The sequence below is a fragment of the Leucopleurus acutus genome (genome assembly GCF_964270905.1).
Source record: "Leucopleurus acutus genome assembly, chromosome: 6".
Classification (NCBI taxonomy): Eukaryota; Metazoa; Chordata; class Mammalia; order Artiodactyla; family Delphinidae; genus Leucopleurus; species Leucopleurus acutus.
The window spans coordinates 110,513,368-110,535,652 of NC_139149.1; the positions used below are offsets into that span (position 1 = coordinate 110,513,368).

The following is a 22,285-nucleotide window of genomic DNA, read 5'->3' on the forward strand; positions in this document are numbered from 1 at the left end:
CGTGTCAGAGCCGGGAGTTTGTTGACAGCATAGATACTTAGCCCCTACCCAATATCCACAAAATCAGAGTCTCTGAAGGTAAAGCTTGATCATCTTTATTTTCGGGTGATTCTGATATATTTCAAAATTTGCATTACCACTGCTTTAGGACGTAACCTTTCTGCCACTTTTTCAAGTTATCTACTTGCATAGAAATATATTTAGAAAATCTTTGACCCCTTTCCATGAAAGGCAATAATAATAATAGCTGGCGTGTATGGGCAGCTGCTGTGGGCCAGCCGTGTGCTGGGCACTTTGAGTACATGTGTTCTTTAATCCTCACAATAACCCTTCAAGATCATTATCATCTTCCCCATTTTGTAGGTTAAGAAATGAGAAGCAGAGACATTAAGTGTCTTGCCCCAGGTTACCCAGCAAGAAATTGGTAGGGTACAGATTTGAACCCAGGTCTTTAACTGAATTAGAGTTGATTTACAATATTATATTAGTTTCAGGTATACAACATAAGTGATTCAATATTTTTATAGATTATACTCCATTAAAGTTATTATAAAATAATGGCTATATTTGGTCTTTATAATTGTAAAGGCTCTCTCTGTATACATGAAATGTGTTCTAAAATGAAGGCTTTAAGTATTATGCAGTGCCTGGATCGGGACAATATTGAGTTAACGTGGGTTTGGGGGCAGCAACACGTCCTTCCATCCGAAACATAGCCTTCCAGGAAAGGGAAAAAGTAGGATAGGGCCAAGGAGTACTGACACCGAAGAAGATTTGTATAGTCCAACTGTGCCCAGGGTGGCGTGGCCGTCAAGCGCTGCCATGGGGTATGGGGCCAGGGTGGGGGGGATTCCAAGGAGACAACCCTAGAACCTTCCAAGGCTGCCGCTCTAAGACTTATGCTTCATCGAACTGGCAGAATGAACACCTGGAATCTTACCTAATCCTGGATCTGAGTTTTCTCAGCACCTGTCAAGCAGCCCTAACCTTCACTTAAAATGAAGAACTCTCTTGCGGTTATGAGTTATCCCCCAGACAACCTCACGGGGCACAAACAGAGAAAAAAACTCAGTTTTGGTTCAACCATTTTGTGAGCTGATTCTAGAAAGAAACATTGAGTTTGTTTCTTGTACATAGAGAGAGGAACTAAAAGAAGTTGCATGGGGTTCGGCCAAGGAAGTAGATTTTGTTAGGAAAGCCAGTGATGACTCAGTTGAACTACCGGGGATAAGAAATGAAAAAATCAGTGATTACAAGCACTTTGTCATTAAAAGTGGCATGAGACAGAAGAAGTGTTAAACACAAATACAGAGCATCAAATTCATTGTTATGGTAAAATATTCTGACAGTAGGCATGGTACTCCCTTGACAAGAATATAATTATTTTTTATTTTGTAGGGGTCTTTTAAATTGTTGCTTTTTTGTTTTGTTTTAATATAAATATATATTGTCCTCCTAGAAGTGTTGCAGCAACTCCACCAGCAGCTGGTAGAAGCTGAGCGTAGGTCAATGACGTACTTGAAACGGTACAATAAGATCCAGGCGGACTACCACAATCTCATCGGGGTCACGGCAGAGCTGGTGGATTCTCTGGAGGCCACAGTCAGTGGCAAGATGGTAAGGAAGGTCCCCCATTGTTCATGTGTCTTTTTTGAGATAAAGATGTGTCATGACACATCTGTTGACAAAAAAGAAGAAAAAGAAGGCATGTACATAGAAAATTCAAGGGACTTCCCTGGCGGTCCGGTGATTAGGACACCGCTCTTCCACTGCAGGGGCACGGGTTCGATCCCTGGTCAGGGAACTAAGATCCCGCATGCCGCACAGCGAGGCCAAAAGATAGAAAAAAGAAAGAAAATTCAAACAGTACAGAAATAAATAAAAAGAAAGTGTGTGTTTTCCTTTTGCCTTCTCTCCTCTTACAACGTAACTGCCATCATCCTGGTGTGCTTCCTACAGCCAGGTCGGCGCGGCGCCAGGTGTGGCCACAGATGGGCACATGAGCTCTTACAACTGGAGTGTGCAAGCAGAGGCCTGCAGACCACCAGGCAGGGGTTGGAAGGGCCTCCGCTATCAAAACAGGGAGAGATGGGGTTGGGGGAACACTGGAATCTTAACTAGCTTGTTCTTCATGTAAAAGAAATACGTGCTCTTGGCAAAAGACTGAAACAACTCAGAGGAGTATATAGTTAGGAGCAAAAGGCCCCTTCCACACACAATTCCTAAGTCTCATTTTCTTACTGACATTCAAGATTAACACTTCCTTGTGTATTATTTCAGAACACTTCTGCGCATGTGCATGTGTGTGCACGTGTGTGCGTGTGCATACGGTATGCCATACTTACTTGGGATCCTGTGACCCATTACTTTTCCCAAGCTTGCTATTTCACTTTCAATATATCTTGGAGATCTTTCCACATGACCACACACCTACTTCATTCTTTTTGATGCTTGTACATTATTATTCCACTGCAAGGGTGAACCATAATTCATCAGATCTCTGATGAGGAACATTTAGATTTTTTTGTTTGCTATAACAAAAACTGTTATAATGAGCATCCTTGTATATACTGTATACCTTTGAATATAGGTAAGATAAGAGCCTAAGAATGGAATTGCTAGGTCAAAGGTTATGGGCATTAAAACTTTGAGAGATGTTTTGCCAAATTATTTCTCCAAAGATTTCAACAATGTCTACCCACCCCCCCACCTCCAGTAGCGTATCAGAGCATCTATTTCTCCACACACTTGCCAACACTGGACATGATTATACGTTGAAATTTTTGCCAGTTTGCTAAGTAAAACTTGGTATTCTGAATGTTTCAATTTACATTTCTTTAGTCATGTATGAGGCTGAATATATTTTCATATGTTTTTTGGCCGTTTATATATTTGTCTTTTAGTCAACTGTTTATTCATGTTCTTTTCTCACTCACTTTTTTTAAGCAAGAGAGTGACAGAATCAGATTTCCTTGTTAAAGGGCTGGGTCTGGTATCAGTTCCGGTATCAGCCAAAAGAGGAAACAGTTTCAGGAGCAAGGGGTTGATCCAAAGTCTCAAAAATCACAGAAAACTGTAGAAGTCCAGAACGGAAAAGTGTCCAGTGTTTCTGACACTTAGAAGGCCTTTGCCATAAGTTTCCTTGGGGTGATTCAGATGGGGGCTCGACTATGGTGTGTTGAAAGGTAAAGTGAAGGGGAGGCGGCAAACGTTGGCTATTCTTTCAAGGACCTTGGCTGTGAAGGAAGAACACTGAGAGGGTGGTTGATAGATGAGGGCCTAGGGAGGAGAAAAGGGAAGGTATTTTTAAAATATTAAATGTATTTGGACATGTTTCTAGGTTGTAGGGAAGGAACAGGTTTACAAGGAAAGGTTAAATGTACAGGATGAAAAATGAATGATTAAATTTTGATACTGTGGGAATTCAGAGGAAATGGGCTCAGGATAATGTAGGAGGTACAGCCTTGAGATGGGGCCCTTATTTGTCTGAGTCACTTATAGCTGAGTGTCGAGGGATGACCAGAGACATCTGGCACAGAGGGGCAGTCTTTCTGGTGGCCGAATCAGACCAGATGTTTCAAGGGGACAGACAGGAGGACCACAGGGAGACAAAAGGGTCTAGCCCAGTGTTCTGGCTCTTTCCAACTCACCAGCCAGTTGAGTTGTCTTCCTCTTGTGGGGACGAATGAGTGAGGGGTAGGAAGAGAGCCAGTTACATTACCATATGGAAGTTCAGCACATGGAATCATGAGGCTGGGGAAAAGGAGCTTCCCTCTCACAATCAGGCACAGGATAAAGTCTGGAAGGGGGTAAAATTGTTAAGAGCAGTTACCTCCAGGGATTGGCTTGTGGGGTGGGGCTGGGGAGAGGCTGTGTTACCTTTTAAATGAGCACGTGTTACCCCTATAAAAAGAAAAGACATAAGATGAAAACGTTTCAGAGATTACCACCTTAGATGCTGGATGTCCATCCTGAATCATGGTAGCTAATGAGAGGTATGAGAGGTGCTGAAGGAAGACGCCATGATGCCGTGGCATTGATGCAGCAGTAACCCAGCCTCCTGTTGTCTAGTGCTGGATAGTGTATAAAGTGTCTCCATCACTCATTCAGTAAGCGTTTACTGAGCCATCTGTCATGTGCTAGGCTCTCCCTTGATCTCATGTACCCCCCCTCCCCGTGACGCAGAGCCGTGGCCTCATTCCTTTCATCCGACAGGTCAGGAAAGCAGGAGGCAGAGCTGCTGATTTTCGCGAGTCCACTGCTTGAGCCCAGATCTTCAGATTTTCAGTCCGGCTTTCTTTCTATCACATTATGGCCACCCAGTGACTTTGTTGCTTGAATTAACAAAAATGGTTTAAAATCGGTTTATTTGACGGGAAATCCCTGGCAGTCCAGTGGTTGGGACTCTGCAGTTTCACTGCTGAGTGCACAGGTTCAATCCCTGGTCAGGGAACTGAGATCCCCCAAGCCGCCCCGTGCAGCCAAAAGAAAAAAGAGAAATCAGTTTATTCTACGTGACAGCAGGAGTACGTTAAGTGGGGTTCTGTAACTTAAAGTATGCTATCCCGTGACCACACCAGTAGTGTGTTAGTTTTTGCGTCAGGCTCAGTGTTTCAACTCCCTGGGGCTGCGATGGTAAAGCAAAAGCTCACCTTTGTGCCCTCGGAGAGGCTGTTGAGAGTCAGCTCCGACACTGGCTAGGGTGCCTCTCACGGCTCCGGGGATGTCTCACCCCTTTCACCCGCCGTCCATCCTCTGTCTTCCGACAGATCACCCCCGAGTACCTGCAGAGCGTCTGCGTCCGCCTCTTCAGCAACCAGATGCGGCAGAGCCTGGCGCGCAGCGTGGACTTCACGAGGCCCGGCACGGTGAGGCTCTGCGCCCGGGTCTGCCCCCAGGTGTCAAAATCCCGTAACTTTAAAAAATGGCAGAACAGGAGGAAATAACACATTCGGAGTCTGCATCTCAGCGGGCTTTGGAGGTCTGTGCGTTCCCAGAAGGAAGAGTGGGTTTGGGCCGCTGGGAGGCGGCCTCCTGGGGGCAGGGGCGGGGGCTGGGGAGGCGCGTTTGTCTCTTCCAGGCGGAGCTGCTTGTTGGGTCCCAGGGCCGCTAATGGCAGCAAGGCAGTAGGAAACGAAGGAACCCTCGTCCTGTTTGAAAAATCACTGCCGTGTTGGGGTTGTGTGGTGGCAGACGGGCTTTCCTTTTATCTTTTTAAACTTTATACTTAGAATCATTGCAAACGTACAGAAAAGCTGCAAAAACTGCCCGAAGGCCACTTGTATACCCTTTACCCATATCCACCACCTGCTAGCGTTTTGCTCGTTTGTTTACTTTCTCTCCACACACACCCACACACACAATATGTTTTCTGAACCATCTGAGGATAAATTACGTATGTTTATGGCCCTTTGCTCCTAAATACTGGAGTGCAGTGTGCATTTCTTAACAGCAATGTTCTCTTATATAACCGTGTGATTGTCAACTTCAGTAAATTTAATATCGAGGCAGTACTTTTACCTGACTAACCTACTGTGCCTGTCCTAGTTTCGCCAGCAGAGCCATTAACGTCCTCTGCAGCAGCCCCTTCCCGGTGCCCGGAGTGTGGGCTCAGGCGTTACGTTGATTTGTCGTGTCTCTCTAGCCTCCTTTCAGCTTCAACACTCCCCCACCCCCACCCCCCGTCTTTCTTTCTTTGACTTTCGTGACATCGACATTTTAAAAGAAGACAGTCCTTCCCTTTCTTTAAAAATAGGACATTTCTCCTTCTGTGGTTGATGTTTCCTTGTGGTCAGATTCAGGTTGGCGTTACAGGCCAAGACATCACGTAGGTGATGTGTCCTTCCTAGGAGAGCTCACATCTGGAGGCATGTGGAGCTGAGTCGGGTTCTTAACCAGGGGCACGAGTATAGCTGTGTCTCCAGAGGAAGTTTTCAGGGTTCGTGAACCCATGTCCCGGGATCGCACACCAACCTGCCACCTGGTCCAGAGGCTGTGTGTGTGGAGCCGGGCAATTAGGAAGGAAGCACCGGGTGATCCTGAGGCAACCCCGAGGGTCAGAGCCCCAGCTTTTAATTAAGTGTTTGCACATTAATACTAGGGTCTTCATAAACAAGGCCTTTTTCAGCATTAAAATAACCTACCTGATTCTCAAGTAGATTTGAAGCAGCTTATTATGAGAAAACACAAATATGAGAAATGAAAAGATAGAAAATAAAAATAAAGAAATTTTGGTTAGAATTCATAGAAACTGAAAGTAGATTGGTGGTCGCCAGGGAGTGGGGGAGATGAGGGGATGTTGGTCAAAGGGTGCAGACATCTGGCTTTAAAATGAATAGGTCTGGGGATGTAATGTGCAGCATGATGGCTACAGTTAACAATACTGTATTGTGTACTTGAAGGGTTCTAAGAGAGTAGATCTTAAATGTTCTCACAACAGCAAAAGGTAACTATGAGAGGTGACGGCTGTGTTAACTGACCTTATCGTGGTAATCATTTCACAATATATACATTTATTAGATTATCACATTGTATGCCTGAAACTCACACAATGTTGTATGTCAGTTATATCTCAGTAATGCTGGGGGAAAAAAAGAAATTGTGCTTAAAGGAAGATGAGGATAGGAAGAATAAAAGTAAGCCCGGGCTCAGGCTAGTATAAAAAAATGCATGTCCTAAGTTACTGTACCCCTGGGAGCAAGGCTCAGATTTGGCTGTGGGCTTCCCAGTAGCCTGTGCAAAAAACAGTTACATGACTTATTTCTAAAGGAAGAGAGGGTGATATTCACTGCATCTGAAACGGCATTTGTGCTACGCATGTAGCCTGTGAAGCACAGCAGTAAAATGAACGCCTACGAGCCCATCACACGTGCCCACAATAGACCATTTCAATGCCACCAACGTCCCCTATGTGCCCTTTAGACCGTGAACTTTTTCCAAGTAGGTATATTACTCTTACAATTTAAAAACAAGTCTAAGTACCTTTTTTTTTGAGGACTGGAAGGTCAAAAAACTGCTGCACAGGGTTTTTCTGGTGCTAAGACCTGCGGAGAGTTCCTCTCGTGGATCTTGGTAGAAAGGACATGGTAACGTGGTGAAGAGCCAGCGTCCTTGACTATGTCCTCGGGGTGCATGTGGAAGTGCACCGCCAGGCTTTAGCTGCGTCGGCTGTGCCACACATGGACAGGAGCTGCGGAGTCCATGCTTTAGGATGTGGGTGGAGTGATGTCAGCATACAGGAATCTTAGCGAATCGACCATTTTTAAAATGTCAGTAAAGCACACACAGACATCCGAGTTTCGAAAAAGTAACTCCCTCATGGGCTCTCTAGGATGAGGGGCTTCAAGCCACATCCCTGTGGCCTGGCTGAGTTGACCCTCTGTGTCCAGTGTATGCTTAGCTGTAAGTCATCAACCTAAGGTAACATTAAGGATAGAGTGTGTTCACCAAAAATGATGGCTTTCTAGCAGTAATTAGCATAGCAGGATCTGTGTCTAATAAGGCCACTTATTCCCCCCACCCCTTCCATTTATGTATTAATTCAGTAAATACTTAAGTGTTCTTCAGGTTTGTTTATAAAACCCCACCCTGTCTTGCATATACAAGAATCCTGTCTGTTGGCGGAGTGCTGCATCCAGCATATTTAAAACTGATGTTGGGACTTCCCTGGCAGTCCAGTGGTTAAGACTCCGCGCTTCCACTGCAGGGGGCACGGGTTCAGTCCCCGATCAGGGAACTAAGATCCCACGGGCCACGTGAACAAAACTGATGTCATGTTTAAAAGGAGCGATATAAAAGGGGATGGGGGCACAACGTATCTGCTGTTTCATCCCGTTAGAAGTTACCTTCGTTTGTCAAGAGGCTGGTCCTACCATCCTTCCCTGTTATGGTGGCACTAAGGTACAGAGTGTGAGCCTCAGAAACCACGGGAGAGAGGATGTGCTCTGTTTGCCTTAACTCGCAACCATTTTTTTTCCCCCACTTGAGTCATTGACTTAGTAACAGGCCATAAAAACTGCAAACAATTTTTTATTGTTCCTAGTATATTTTTCTTATAAGGTGATAAAAAGTGGGTGAGGGGTCATTATGGAAGTGTAAAAGAATATTGTAGTTGACTAGGCATGCCTGACGTCAATGTATGATATCAGATTTATAACGCATGAAGAGGAAATTAGGGTACAATTTAGATCGGATGTCTGGTGACTGAGCCAATCGGATCTAGGACTTGGAAGAAGATTGCTTTTTTATTTGTTTAAGGGAATATAGTCTACCCGAAGTCCAAACAGGATGCCATCAGTTTCAAGATAAATAAGTAGGCACGGACCAGCCTTCCTTCTAGCCTGGTCCTCGATCAGCTTCTCCTCGGGCTTGAGCGTTTCAATTCACTGTACTGACAGGAGCCTGGCTGAAGCCCATCAGAAAACGGCTGGTGCTACGAAGTTTAGCGCCTTTGATACTGGTTTTTAAATCTGGCTGTTAAGAATCTGGCCCTCTGCAACCTCATTCACTGTTGAAAGTTCAGAAGGGCTCAGTAAATAAGACCCTTCTTCCCCCTGAGTTCCGAACCAATCGAAAAATACAACAATAGAATGAAGGGAAAAGGAGCTGGAGATGTTGCCACTGATTCTGACAAAGCTTATGTTGGAGAATGTGGATTTTTTTTTTGGTAGGCAGGTGGGTAACCTACTTTTGAGCCCTGGAATTAAAGAAACAATCCCCCCCCACCCCCACCCCCACCCCCCGTCATGGACAGCTGTGGCCCAGCCCCTGCTCTCCACCCGCTCCACCCCTACCACTGGGGCTGTGCTCTCTGCGCAGCCTCACTGCCCAGAGGAGGCGGGTGCAGGGCGGTGCAAATCCAGTAAGTCACCCCCTCTGGGGGGTATATGTGAAGACTGTGTATGTGTGGAGGCCGAGGACCCCACTGAGGAGACAAGAAGTGTGTTTCCACCCTACCTCCTTCCCACCCAGGTAACTGTGTCCGGAAGTCTGATGCATTATCAGAGCTGGGCGTCAAATGCACGTGCTCCCAGGGTTGATAACGATGGATTAAATCTTGAGAAGAGAGCTCTCCTGGGCGGCCTCTTCCAGCCTGACTGCTTGTCACCACCCTAACCCCAGGTTTGTCATGCCGCGGTCCTTACCAAGTCAGGCTCTAAACCCTGGGGCCCATTATTTGCTGGGATTTGAGATGAATCTGATTTTATATTATCAGGAATCTAGTGATAAGTAGTAAAAGGAGAAACTTCTTCCTCAGAGCACAAGAGGGAGGTTTTTTGTGTGTTCTAAGGTTATACAAGGGATACAAGAATATGTTAGCTGGAAAATACACAACAATTTAGCAGTAGACGGAGCAAAGCAGAAACCCCTTCCCTCCCTCACACGCACCCCATCCTGCCTTCCTCCACAGATAAGTGTTGACTGTGTTTCACGTACATCCTCCAGACCTTTAAAAATAGTATATAATTGAGATTTTATTGCACGTATCATTCTGCAGCTGTCTCCTTTCACTTAACTACATTTTTGAAAGTCTTTCCTGTCCCTTTAGCATACTTGTATTTCCCTTATCTTTCAGAATTTTAGTTGGAGAACAATATGGTGCATTTAGCCATTCCTCTGGCAGACATTGTCGGTGTTTTGCTCTTTCTAATGATGCAGCGTCCATCTTCGTGTGCTGCAAATAGCATTTAAAGGTGCTTTGGTATGTCTTTCTCTCCTTAGCCCCCTGTTTGCAGTGGGCAGGCACGAATGCAGAGACACCCTCAAGGTGGAAAACTGAGCACAGCCCCCGGTTGAGTCCCAAGTCCCACCTGTGGCGCCTCTAGGTTTGTGATTCATCGGATGGGAAAGTTTCCATTTAAACCCATCCTTATTGGAAAATGGCTCTTTGGGGAATTAACCCTCCCTTTCTTCCACGACTCCAGGTAGGCCGCACTGGAAATACAAGTTACAGTACTTCCCGGTGTGATAGCATTAAATATATTAAAGGCGCAGGACGTGTGAATCTTAGGAGGCATCTACTTCCAAAATCAACCATCTTTGTTAGCAGTGAAAACCTGCAGGGGCGGGGGGTGGGGTGGCGGGGGTGGCGGTGACCCTCTGGGGAGGTGGCCGCGTGCAGATGTTCAGGAAGCCTTGCTGTGGCACTATTCTGCTAAGGAGGGTACTTCCCGCAGCTTCCTGCTGTGTGGACTGTGGCTCTGCAAATGAAGTCCAGCCTCTTCAGCCTTGGCGTTCTCCCTCAGGCGGCTTGCTTAAGTCTTGGCAGGACGCCTGCCCTTTCCCCATGTTGCCACTGCATTTCGAGGCAGCCTTTCTGGGCCCAGTGCTCTGTGTATCGAGGAGGGGGAGTTGCACACCTGGTTCCCCTCTCCCTACCACACCTCATACACCAGTGCCTGTCACGTATCTGAACTGACCCTGCTGATGTGAGGATTGAATACCTTTGGTCTCATCAGTCGGTAGGACCGTGATCGGCAGAGGGTAACTGTGCCATTAGCTTAGACCTTTTCCCTGACCTCCAAACCCAGACTTACCGGCCTTCTCCCCGTGAATGTCTGACAGGCACGTCACACTTTCCGTGTCCCAACCCAGGCTTATCTTTTCCTCCACAAAGGTGATTTCCCTCCTGTGTTTCTGTCTCAGCAAATGGCACTCCAGGGAACCCCGGGAGTCACCCGAGGCTCTTCCCTTTCCTCTGCCCTGTGCTCAGGTGGCCGTGGGGATCTGGGCGGGCTTCCTCCCTCCTGCCCTGCCTCTGTTGCTTTGTGTCTGTTCAGGCTCTCCCTCTTTCTGTCCTGGCTTAAAGCAACATTTCCTGCCTGGTCTCAGTCTCAAAACTCTTAGATTTCTGGTGGCTCATTCACACGGGAGCTGGAGTGACCTTTCTGGTTGTGTCTTATTTATTTACTTACGCCCACAGGCTTCAGGAAGGATTTAGGTACATACAGGAATCCCATCTGGTTACTCCCTTGCTTAATACCTGTCATTGCTTCCGGTCCGACGTGCTCAGCATGGAGTCCCCAGCCCTCCATGATCTCATGCGCATCTGTCTCTCTAGGCCTGACTCGGGTCTCAGAAACCCCAAGAAGCCCCAGCGCCCCAGCCCCTGGCACCTCCCCAGGTGTGCGCATTGCTGTGCACCTTGCCCGGCCCCAGGCTCTCAGACGCCTTCAGGCTGTGGGTGGTGAGGCAAGGCCAAGGGTTCAGACACTGGGCACCCACACACCGCGCGCACACATAGCGCCGCTTCCAGATCGCATTTGCACAGTTTTCCATTCCAGCGCTCCCCTTCTGTGGTCACAACCCTGCGTTTTCGAGTTGTGTCCGTACCCCTTCCTGTTACAGAGCTGGCCACAGCAGCCTCCCTTGTCCACGTGGTGGGGATGTCCCTCTGGGTCCCCAGCTCCTGTTGCCCCTCTGTCGCGTGGCCGACACACATTTCCTCAGGTTTCCCGCAGTGGTGACTTAACCTCTCCTGGTGACCATTCCCCGTGAGGTCGCCTGACAAGGGTCCTGCCTCTGTCCTGCACCGCACAGGCGGCACCTGGGTTCAGCGTTAGTCCCACGTGAGCGGGGCCGGGGAAGAAGGGCTGGCAGTGGACCAGCCTGGTCCGAGGAGGTTTCTGGCTCCAGGCGGGGCCTTCCTGTCGCCCTGGGGCTCGCAGCCACTGCTGGTGTCGGCGAGGCTCCTTCTTTCTGACCCTCCCTGGGCTGCGCACACCCGCTGCTCCTGTGGAGCAGCAGTTCCCGAAGTGTGTGCATTGAAGCCAGTCCCATGGATGTCCCCGTCCCCGAGCAAACTGTTGATGTCACAAGTTTGAGACACGCTGGGTACTGAGATTCACGACCCTTTAGCCGTACACCAAACTCCCCGGAGAAGTCCCACAGTGACAGGCCCCTGCCAACCCAGTCCACCTCCAGTCGCTCGTGACCCAGGGACACTCTCGCCACGTCACACCTCCTCCCGGTTTCTCTAAGCACGCTTCCTGACGTCATGCGTCATTAGCAAAGCCCCTCATCCTGCTGTTGTCACCAAGAGTGGTCCCAGGCTCGTGTGGCCCCAGTAACGCCCTCGCCCACACCATGACCCCGAGGGCCGGGCTCCCCTTTCTTGCCTGCAGCTGGGAAGGGGTGGGGCCGCAGTTCTGCGTGTTCACTCTCGGCTGAGGTAGCAGTTCAGTTCTCCCACGTCCAAGCGTTGCAGAGAGCCCTGCCCTGAGCCTGGCACGGCACAGGCGCTCAGTGACTAACTGACAGGTGCATACGTTCCTCGTTCCACTGGCCTCTACCTGTGCCCGGAAAGGGCTGCCGCACATTCACACTGTGCTTGCCCAGTGGAAAGCGCCACCCCTCTGCGCCCGCGTCCGCCGTGGCCGGGGCGCCGGCCTCCTCCTGGTGCCCCAGGCCTTGGGGGCCTTACTCTGGGTGCCAGCGTAGAATCCCGGAACTCACACAGCGCCCACTGGGGCTGCGGTCAGGGCCTCCTTAGCGAGGGGGTGCTCCCTGGGCTTGTCGTCCATACTCAAAACCCAGAGTTACCTTGAGAGGGAAATTATTCCAGCTGATGATGATTCTGGGGCCTCTCCCAGCTTTCTCTTCCTGGGGCTTTTCTTCCTTAGCCAGACTGTCGTAGCTGTGTCCACCCCGCCTACGCGCAGAGCAGCGCCCGCAGCTGGTGGCAGTGACCTTTGGAAATCCAATCCAAGGTAAAGGTTAGTCAACAGATCAGAGCAGCCCCCTCAGTGTTCGAGGATTCTTATTAACGCCTCCACCTAAGAAGGAAGTGGTAGCCGTCACCCACTGTGAGTTCTCCATTCCATGGGCAAATTTATACTTGGGTGTCAATGTTAAGGTCAACTTCTACTTCATAACTTACGGCCAGTACCTCCCAGCTCTAGCATCCCCGTCAGCACTGGGAGCTCAGCGTGGACAGGCAGAAGAGAGGGGAAGCTACGCTGACTTCCATGCGCCCTCATTGGCATCTGCACCCACTGGTATAGCATTGCCACCATCTTGCAGGCGAGGCACGGAGATTTATTTGATCATTGATTCTGCCCACTGGATTGCAAGCTCTCTGAGAAGAGGGCTTTTGCCTTGCCCACCGATTTCAGCGGTGCCTAGCAGAGGCCTGTTAGATGGTGGGCAGCCAGTACTTACTGAATGAAATACCACACCTTCCTCCCTCGTTAGGAGCAGGCTGGGCCATTCTCCCCTCGCCTCATTGCCAACTTTAAAAGAAAAATTTTATTTACTTGATTGAATAGTAAAGTCTCAATACTGTTTAACATACTGGCTCTTCTCATGAAAGGGTCAGTTATTACTGCTTTTCAATTACTTTCTTCACAGAGCAAACAGAATGATATAGAATTTAGCAAAAGAGAAAAAAATCAGTGTTTTAAAAGACAGAGAACACTTTCTTTTCTTTTCTTTTCTTTTTTTTTTTTTTTTTGCGGTACGCGGGCCTCTCACTGTTGTGGCCTCTCCCGCTGCGGAGCACAGGCTCCGTACGCACAGGCTCAGCGGCCATGGCTCACGCGCCCAGCCGCTCCGCGGCATGTGGGATCTTCCCGAACCGGGGCACGAACCCATGTCCCCTGCATCGGTAGGCAGACTCTCAACCACTGCGCCACCAGGGAAGCCCGAGAACATTTTCTTAATTATGAAAAAAGGGGGTTGTATGTAAATGAATTTTATTTGTGGAACTATGAAGTAGCCAATATCACTAACTGTAAAATATTTTTCTCTTGTGTATATATTATGCGAGTGTTTTACTATGGCTGTGTCCTTCATTGACCACATTACTGGCTCCTTGATCCCCTTAATGTGTTAGACAAGTCATTTAGATGACATTTCAAACAATGTTCTGAGCTCCTTGCTGTTTAAGCCAATAACAGGAATAACAAGTAATTAATTTTTAAAAAGTCAAGGGTTTTAAAAGAAAAAAAAGAAAGGAAAGGGAATTCCCTGGCAGTCCAGTGGTTAGGACGCCGAGCTCTGACTGCCGAGGGCGTGGGTTCAGTCCCTCTTCGGGCAACTAAGATCCCACAAGCTGCACAGTGTGGCCAAAAAAGAAAAGGAAAAGTCAAAGGTTAAAAGTTACAAGATGATACATGGTCATGAACCATTTAAAAGCAGGGTTTTCAGTCTTCAAGGTGAGAATACGGGGATCTGTAAATACTGCGAAGGGAAGCAGTTGAGAACGTGGCCGATTTATTACATTTAGTAAATCAGTCAAGTATTCTGAGTGCCCACTTTTGGAAGTCAGTCTTCATTCATGCATTCAACAAATAAATGTTGATTGAGTGCCTCTGTGGTCCAGGTACTGTGCCAGGTGCTGGGGACGTGCAGGTGCTATATCTCCAGGCCTTGTGAAACTCCATGTCTGCTAAAGGAGAAGGAGACAGAAATGGCTGCAAAATGATCACAGTTCAATATGATCAGCGTGGATAATGTTCCGTTCGAGGGTTGTGGTGACGTAGAGGGAACTGAGTGCTACTGCCTGCCCCTTTGGGAAGGGCTCCACAGACGCCTGAGACTTCCTCTCTTCGCCTCTACTTACTTTTGTCCCCTAGAGTTCTTTTAGACAAATTCCAAACATTCTATCATTTTACCTATAAATAATTCAATATACGTCTCTAACAGATAAGGGCTTCAAAAAACGAAAATTGTAGCCACAGTGCTGAATATAATTAATACTAATTCCTTGGTATCATGTAATACCAGTGCAGTCCATTTTCACATTTCCCGTGTTTTCTCAAAATGTCTTTTACGGTTGGTTTGAGTCCATCCAAACAAGTGTCATTCACAGCATTTGGTGGTTTCTCTATTTTAGTACATGCTTGATACCACGTTGCTGTAGTAGCAAAAACAAAACAATAAATGGGACGTGCCCATAAAGTGGGCAGTGATTTGGCCTATAGGCAGGATTAGAAGGGAGTAGGGTGGGAGGGGGATTGTGAATTTTTTCCATAAACGCCTCTAGAGCGACTTGGTGCTAAGTGCATGTGTTATTTGTGTACTCAAAGATAAAATCTTAATAAAGAAGAAAACCAGGATAATAAACTGATTTTCATTGCTTTTGTTCCTTATGATGTCTTTGACTAGGCAGCTTTAAGTTCCTCTGGGAGCTTGGTCAGGGCGAACCCACCCGTTTTCTTATAGACTGCTGCTTGGAGTGGAGTAGCAACAAGCCAGAGGTGGGTGGCTTGGGAAATGCATCAGTAGGGTATTACTAAACTTGGACTTGGGCTAATTTTTAAATCATATACGATTATGGTTGGAGAATCCTGGTGGATGAAACACTTTGCAAATCCGTTGGTTCTGTGCCGTTACAGTGATTTGGGATTAATGCATAGCTGTCAATGTCTAACACGATCTCTTTCCTTCTCTCCCCCTCCCCCCTCAGGCTTCAACCATGTTAAGAGCCTCCTTGGCACCCGTGTAAGTAACTACTCTTAGGAATTGTTATTAAGGAGAATAGCTATGGGTAAAACTGAAATTCAAAACAGTTTTAATAAAAGCTCTTAACCGCCTCGCTTAGACGAATTCCTTTGATTAAGCTGGAGCTACATGTGGGTATTAAAGGAAATACCAGTAATCATAAGTAATACTTATAAAATACTTACAAAAGTATCTTTTAAAGTCAATTCTATTTACGTTGGTGAGGTAGCATCGAATGGAAAAAATTGTTGAATTGTTCCTATAATATTCTATAGAAATCAGTTTAATCTACTGTCATATGGCAGCCCACAGAACGTTGCAATGTCTAAATTTTATGTTCTCTCCTGAGTCACATTGTGACCAGGGCCACAGGATAGCTCTGTGTGTGCTGGGGCATTCCTATCCAAGTCAGTTAGGCTGTCCCCCGTGGGGGTGTCTGAGGCAGGGGGGCTTCACCAGACATAGGTGTTGCACTAGCAGGGAAGTTGAGAACCTTTGGCATGGACACGAGGACTAGGGTGGGTTCTGGTGACCCTCTGAGCCAGCCTTGGGTGGTGGGGATTGGAGGGTGCTATGATATTACCAAGACACCTGCGGTCGATACAACATTCCTCCTTCCCTCGGTCTTGCCCGAGTCTGACATTAACCCTGCACTCTGTTCACTTCAGATGGTGGCTGTAGGATGCAGTGCTTATGAGCACGGACTGCCAGGGTTAAACCCCCCTCTGCCCCCGGCTCTGTGACCTTGGACCACTTTTATAACCTGTCTGTACCTCAGTTTCCTCATGGACTGTGGGAGAGTGGCTGGACCGCAGAAATGGGGGATAGCCGAGCAACTTAGTAATATTGCCATTATTGGCAAGTAAATATGGCCCAAATATATATGACCGTTTTTCCTCCTTTGAGTAGAAGCTGCCCAGCTATAGAACATTATCAAACTTGGCTTTACAAATGGAACTTTTTTTGTCTAGAGAAAGAGCCTGTTTGCATTTTAAATTAAAACTTTTTTTCATTTTGAAATAATTTCAGAGTTGCAAAAATAGAACAAAGAATTCCCATATACCCTTCACCCAGATTCCCCAGTGTTAATATTTTACACAAGCCCAGTGCAGTTATCAAAATCAGAAAGTTAATGCTGAAAAAGTACTGTCCTCTCGTCTGCAGGGCTTATTCACATTCTATCCGTTGTTCTGTTATGTCCTTTCTCTGGTCTGAGGTTCAATCCAGGATCACACGTTGGTCTTGTCATGTCTTAGTTTCCTTTCATTTGAAATCATTCTTCAGTCTTTGTCTTTCGAGGCCTTGACACTTTTGAAGAATACTGACCAGTTATTTATAATTGGAATTTTTTAAAGTATTTGTATTCATTTTTAAACTCACAATAGTATCTGCCTCTGGAAAAAAAATCAAAATAATCAATGTACCATGTACAGAGGTTTACCATTTGCTATATTAAATAGAAGACTCTGACGCTTCCCCCCAGGAGTGTTAACTGAGACCCCATTCGATGCCCTCTTTTCTGGCTTTTTCTTCCAGGCCCTATAAGAGGATCTCATTTTTTTCTTTTGCAAACTAACCTTAAGGGAACACCCTGGCGGTCCAGTGGTTAGGACTGTGTGCTTTCACTGCTGAGGGCACGGGTTCGATCCATGGTCTCGGGGAACTAAGATCCTGCAAGCTGCGTGGCGTGGCCAAAAAAAAAAACTAGCATGTAATTTTTTCCTATAATGTAAGTAATACATGCTCATTATAGAAAATTTGAGTCTATAGAAACATGAAGAAGAAAATTTAGAGAGCCCCAAATCCTACCTCCCAGAGGTATTAGCTCAGTTTTTCCTCCACCCTTAAAAACAAATGAAACCCTACAGCTTTAGTCTTTGCACTCAATTCTTCATGAATTCTCATTTAATATTAATATTCTCTGCACAGTATTAGAAGAATCATATTTTGTTTTGTTCTTAGTTTTTTTATTTTGAAATGATTATAGCTTCATAGGAAGCTGAGTCCCTCAGTGTCTCAGATAAGGTGATGACATCTTATCTGACTGCAGTACAACAGCAAAACGAGGAAATTAACGTGGAGACAGTGCAGACCTCATTCAGTTTTCCATTTTTCTATACACTCCAATCTTCTTCTATTCAACAAAACAGAATGTGAAGATACTTGTTTTAGTGACAAGGCATCTCAGGTGGTCCCTTTTGTTTCTGGCCAGCCAGATGTAGGTGTTGGGTCATCTGCGCCGTGTGGATCTCTGAACAGCGGTCTCTCTTAGTTGAAACCTGCCTTCGCCTGAGGTCTGACTCGGAGTCCTCCTGAGGAGGGTTTGCAAATTGCCCTACTTACTACCTGTCTCACTGGCACGTCCCCACTGCTGCTTCCTGGCCACACCCTCCTACCTCCTGGATGGTCAGCTGTGCGCCTCCTCTTCACAGTTGTTTTCTGACCCCTGTTCTGTCCTTCACATCCCCCCAAGCCAGTCCGTCAGGCTTGAGAGGGACAGTGGCTTCAGGCTTTTAGGGAGGACCCTAGGGTAGCCTGCTGGAACTAATAGGCTTTGGACTTTGCTCAGGATTCTAAATAGAACTCAGGATTCTGTGATGCCTCCAAGGTGGTTTCATCCCCGTGGTGTGGAGCCCTGGCCTATTGTGAATGTGGTGGTACCTAATCCCATTAGGCCGAGACTCCTTGTTTTAGGAAAAGTGTTATATAGACCCTGGTACATGCAACAGAAGAGACAGAGCTGAGCCCGTTGAAGCTGGGGTGGGGGGCCTGGAACCCAGCCCTCTTGGTGGAGGCCTGGAGTTAACACGAGGAGCACAGAGAGCAGGTGGGCCACTGCCCGTCCAGCGTGTCAGAGCAGCTCTAGATGAGACTGTCATGATACTCAGGACGTGTGATGAACACGCCCTTTTGCTCTGTTCTTTCTCTTTGAACTTGTGTTGCTGAGTAGGAAATTGAAGGATGTCCCATTACTGCCCTCCCTGGATTATGAGAAACTGAAGAAGGATTTGATTTTGGGGAGTGACCGCTTGAAAGCCTTTTTGTTGCAGGCTCTGCGCTGGGTAAGTACCTTTTTCTTGAAGTTAAAAAAAAGGGGGGGGCTTCCCTGATGGTGCAGTGGTTGAGAGTCCGCCTGCCGATGCAGGGGACACGGGTTCGTGCCCCGGTCCGGGAAGATCCCACATGCCACGGAGCGGCTGGGCCCGTGAGCCATGGCCGCTGAGCCTGCGTGTCCGGAGCCTGTGCTCTGCAACAGGAGAGGCCACAACAGTGAGAGGCCCAGGTACCGAGAAAAAAAAAAAGACCATGCTGGTTTTCTTGGCTGGCTGCCTTGCCTGTATCTTTTAACCCATCTTCTCAAAATCTTTCTTCATGCTTCCTGCTGACACCAAGAGTGCAAATGAAAAGCAGCTTCTGAATATCACTGTGGTCTCTTTTAAAAAACCCCTATGTTGACGTCACAGCGGCCATTGCCTTCACTCGATGATTTGATACATGATGATTTGGTACATGTAGTTTCAAGGCCCCGGAGACGTCCTGGCATCTGGCCCTTCCCTGGTCCTGAGCCAGACTCACAGCTGGTGGCGTCGGTGTTTTAGAGCACGAGTCCCGCTCACACTGACCCCCGCAGACACCTCTGGATTTAGGTATTCCCGCGCAGCCACGCGAGCAGGCATCGAGGGTGAAAACTTATTAACAAGTCTTTAAGGAAAATGGAGTGTAATCCAAATAGTTACTTTTCTGGGAATTCCCTGGTGGTCCAGTGGTTAGGACTCCACGCTTCCCCTGCAGGGGGCACAGGTTCGATCCCCGGTCAGGGAACTAAGATCCCGCAAGCCACGCGGCACAGCCAAAAAAAAAGAAAAAAGAAAAAAAGCCTTCGTTTAAATAAATAAATGGTTGCTTTTCTCGCCAGTTTTCAGATTGATCACAGTTAAGGCAGTGGTTCTCAAGCTTTCTGGTCCCAGACCTCTTGACACTGTCAAAAATTACTGAGGAACCCAAAGAGCTTTGTTTATGTGAATTTTATCTACCAAAATTTCACAGTATTAGAAGTTAAAGCTGAGAAAACGTAAAATACATATTTATTAATTCATTTAAGATGAACAGTAATAAACTGAGGACATAACATAACATATTTTTTATGAAAAATAACTATTTTCCAAACTAAAAAAAAAATTAGTGAGAAGACTGACATTGTTTTCCACTTTTATAAATTTCTTTCATGTCTGGCTTAATGGAGGGCAGCTGGAGTCTCATCTCTGCTTCTACATTCAGTTTGTCACAGTATCTATCATGCTTCATATGACCTCTGAGAGGTTGATCATTAAAAAGGCAAAACATGCCTTAGTATTATTATGAAAATAATTGTGACCTTCTAGACTACCCTGAAGGGACTCTGCAAGTGTAGTATGGGGAACCCTTCTAGATCCCCAGGGTTCCCCAGACTACATTTTGAGAACTGCTGGCCTAAGTCAACACTGGTTCACTCTTTTTTTTAATTTTTATTGGAGTACAGTTTATTCATTTATTGGGCTCTCTCTAGTTGTGGCAAGCGGGGGCTACCCTTCGCTGCGGTGCGTGGGCTTCCCATGGCGGTGGCTTCTCTTGCTGCAGAGCACGGGCTCTAGGCGCGCAGGCTTCAGTAGTTGTGGCATGCGGCTCTAGAGCGCAGGCTCAGTAGTTGTGGCACACGGGCTCAGTAGTTGTGGCGCACGGGCTTAGTTGCTCTGCGACATGTGGGATCTTCCCGGACCAGGGCTCGAACCCGTGTCCCCTGCAGCAGCAGGCGGATCCTTAACCCCTGGGCCACCAGGAAAGTCCCTGGTTCACTCTTTAACTGAACAATCTATTCTAATTCACCTCGAAATAGCTTCAATCCCCTTCATGGTCCCCAAATTTCAGGTTATCTTGACGCCCAGGTGCCTCTGAGTGATTTCCCCGTCTCTCTGGGAAGCACTTGCACCCAGTGCTTCCGGGACTGTGGTCTGGAGGAGCGCTCTGAGGACGCTCCAGGATCAGCAGGGAGAGTCCTGGGGCCAGAGTGTCTGCTCTGGTTCTGCTGACTGGAGTGGGTGGGGTGGCGTGAGTAACCGCTAGCGGCTGTCCCTGCCCGGAGGTTTGCCGCTGCTCCAGTTACAGCCTCCCTTTGGTTCTTCGATTCTCCGCCGGGCACTTGCTGTCGGTCCATGCTATTAAGCCTCTTGGCGAGACAGGATGTTCCTTTGCCGAATGAATGTCATAGAACGAGCAGGAAAAATAAAGAGATCCTTGTAATTCTGTCTGAGACCCCTCCAGCCCCTCACCCCTCCACCCCACCCCAGCAGTAGCCTCCGAACTCACCAGAAGGGCGGCAGCCCCTGTGACCGTGTAAAGCCCATGGGTGAGAAGGCGGGAAGAGCAGCAGACTGTCCGGAACCCAAAGGTGGAGGTCCTGAGAGGCCGGTGTCCCGGAGAGGTGGGACCCACTGCGGCCAAGGAGGGAGGCCCTGGGGGAAGAGAGGACCGTATGCAAGGAGGGCAGTGCCAGGGGTGCCACACACGCGCACGCACACGCACACACAGTATCCGCAGTGCTGCTGTGCCGGCCCCTGTGGGATGGGTCTGCTCTGTGCGCCTGGCGCTCATTCACGGCCCCCCCGTCGGGCACCACGCAAAGGCACCCTGTGTTTTCACACCCCCCTCAGCTGGACCACACGTCCCCAGCCCCCACTGCGCTCACATCCCCCCGTGCTGCCCAATAGTCTGCTCGTCCTTCGGGTACCAACTCTTGAGCCACTTACGGCAAAAAAAAAAAAGCCCTCTCCAGGCATCGGTGTGCTGTCTCTTATCTGCTCCCTTACAGTCCAGTCCAATACAATCCTTCACTGCTCTGGAGGTTACATGTGTAAGTTGACTCCTGCATCGCCCATTCAGAAGTACGTTGTAATTTTTTGTTAACTGACTTGTTGGCCACCCGGCTGGGTATTACTCATCTTGTTTGGTGAAATGCATAGTTACTGGTGCTGCCAGCTGCGGGAACAGTTTCCTCCACATCGACACTTGGGTCCTGTTGCCCTTGTTTTTCTTCATTCTAGCGCTTGACCACATCGCACCCTGGAGAGCAGAGGGAGACCGTTCTGCAGGCCTACATCAGCAACGACCTCTTGGACTGTCACAGCCATAGCCAGGTGGGTGAGAGAGGGGCCAGCGCCCAGCCAGGGCCTGCATTTCTGGGAAGGATCTTAGAAGGAGGAGGCTTTCATTTCTATGCATATCTTCATCGTAGTGACTGTATGTCAGCCTGGGGCTTCTGTTAGCTTCCGAAATCTGCTGTCCACCCTGGACACTGGCCCACTTTTCACTTCCAATGCAGAGTCCTAAACAAGTTAGTACTGCTGGATTCAACTCTGCAGCCCTTTTCTGCCATTTTTCCTTTTCTCAAATTCCCCGCTCTTTCTCTCACCCCACTGCTTATCATGAGTCCTGAAAACTCAGCATGACTTACAAGGGGCAAGGCAGGTAAGCAGATTCAAATTGTTTTCATCTGGGCCTGAGTTAAAAAGTGTCTTGGGCTTCCCTAGTGGCGCAGTGGTTGAGAGTCTGCCTGCCGATCCAGGGGACATGGGTTTGTGCCCCGGTCCGGGAAGATCCCACGTGCCGTGGAGCGGCTGGGCCCGTGAGCCATGGCCGCTGAGCCTGCGCATCCGGAGCCTGTGCTCTGCAACGGGAGAGGCCACAGCAATGAGAGGCCTGCGTACTGAAAAAAAAAAAAGTGTCTTCAACACTCTTTGTATATAGCTTTGGACCAGATAGGTCTAATGGTGCAGTGCGAAGAGTATGGGGTTTAGAGGGGGATAAACTG

At 47.9% G+C, this 22,285-nt stretch overlaps 1 protein-coding gene across 5 annotated transcripts in view; it reads left to right on the forward strand.

Moving 5' to 3' along the window:
- The window catches only part of ARMC9 (armadillo repeat containing 9), a gene marked incomplete at its 3' end in the record, with an annotated part of 136,556 nt that overhangs the window by 27,367 nt on the left and 86,904 nt on the right, over nucleotides 1-22,285 (forward strand). For 3 of the 5 annotated variants that reach the window (XM_082841498.1, XM_082841494.1, XM_082841495.1), the window contains exons 8-13: nucleotides 1,460-1,617; nucleotides 4,770-4,868; nucleotides 15,407-15,441; nucleotides 17,658-17,735; nucleotides 18,392-18,503; nucleotides 21,519-21,611. In XM_082841498.1, coding sequence (XP_082697624.1) covers nucleotides 1,460-1,617; nucleotides 4,770-4,868; nucleotides 15,407-15,441; nucleotides 17,658-17,735; nucleotides 18,392-18,503; nucleotides 21,519-21,611 — 575 coding nt within the window. The remainder of the gene's footprint in view (nucleotides 1-1,459; nucleotides 1,618-4,769; nucleotides 4,869-15,406; nucleotides 15,442-17,657; nucleotides 17,736-18,391; nucleotides 18,504-21,518; nucleotides 21,612-22,285) is intronic. The other 2 variants (XM_082841496.1, XM_082841497.1) reach the window with 1 other exon arrangement.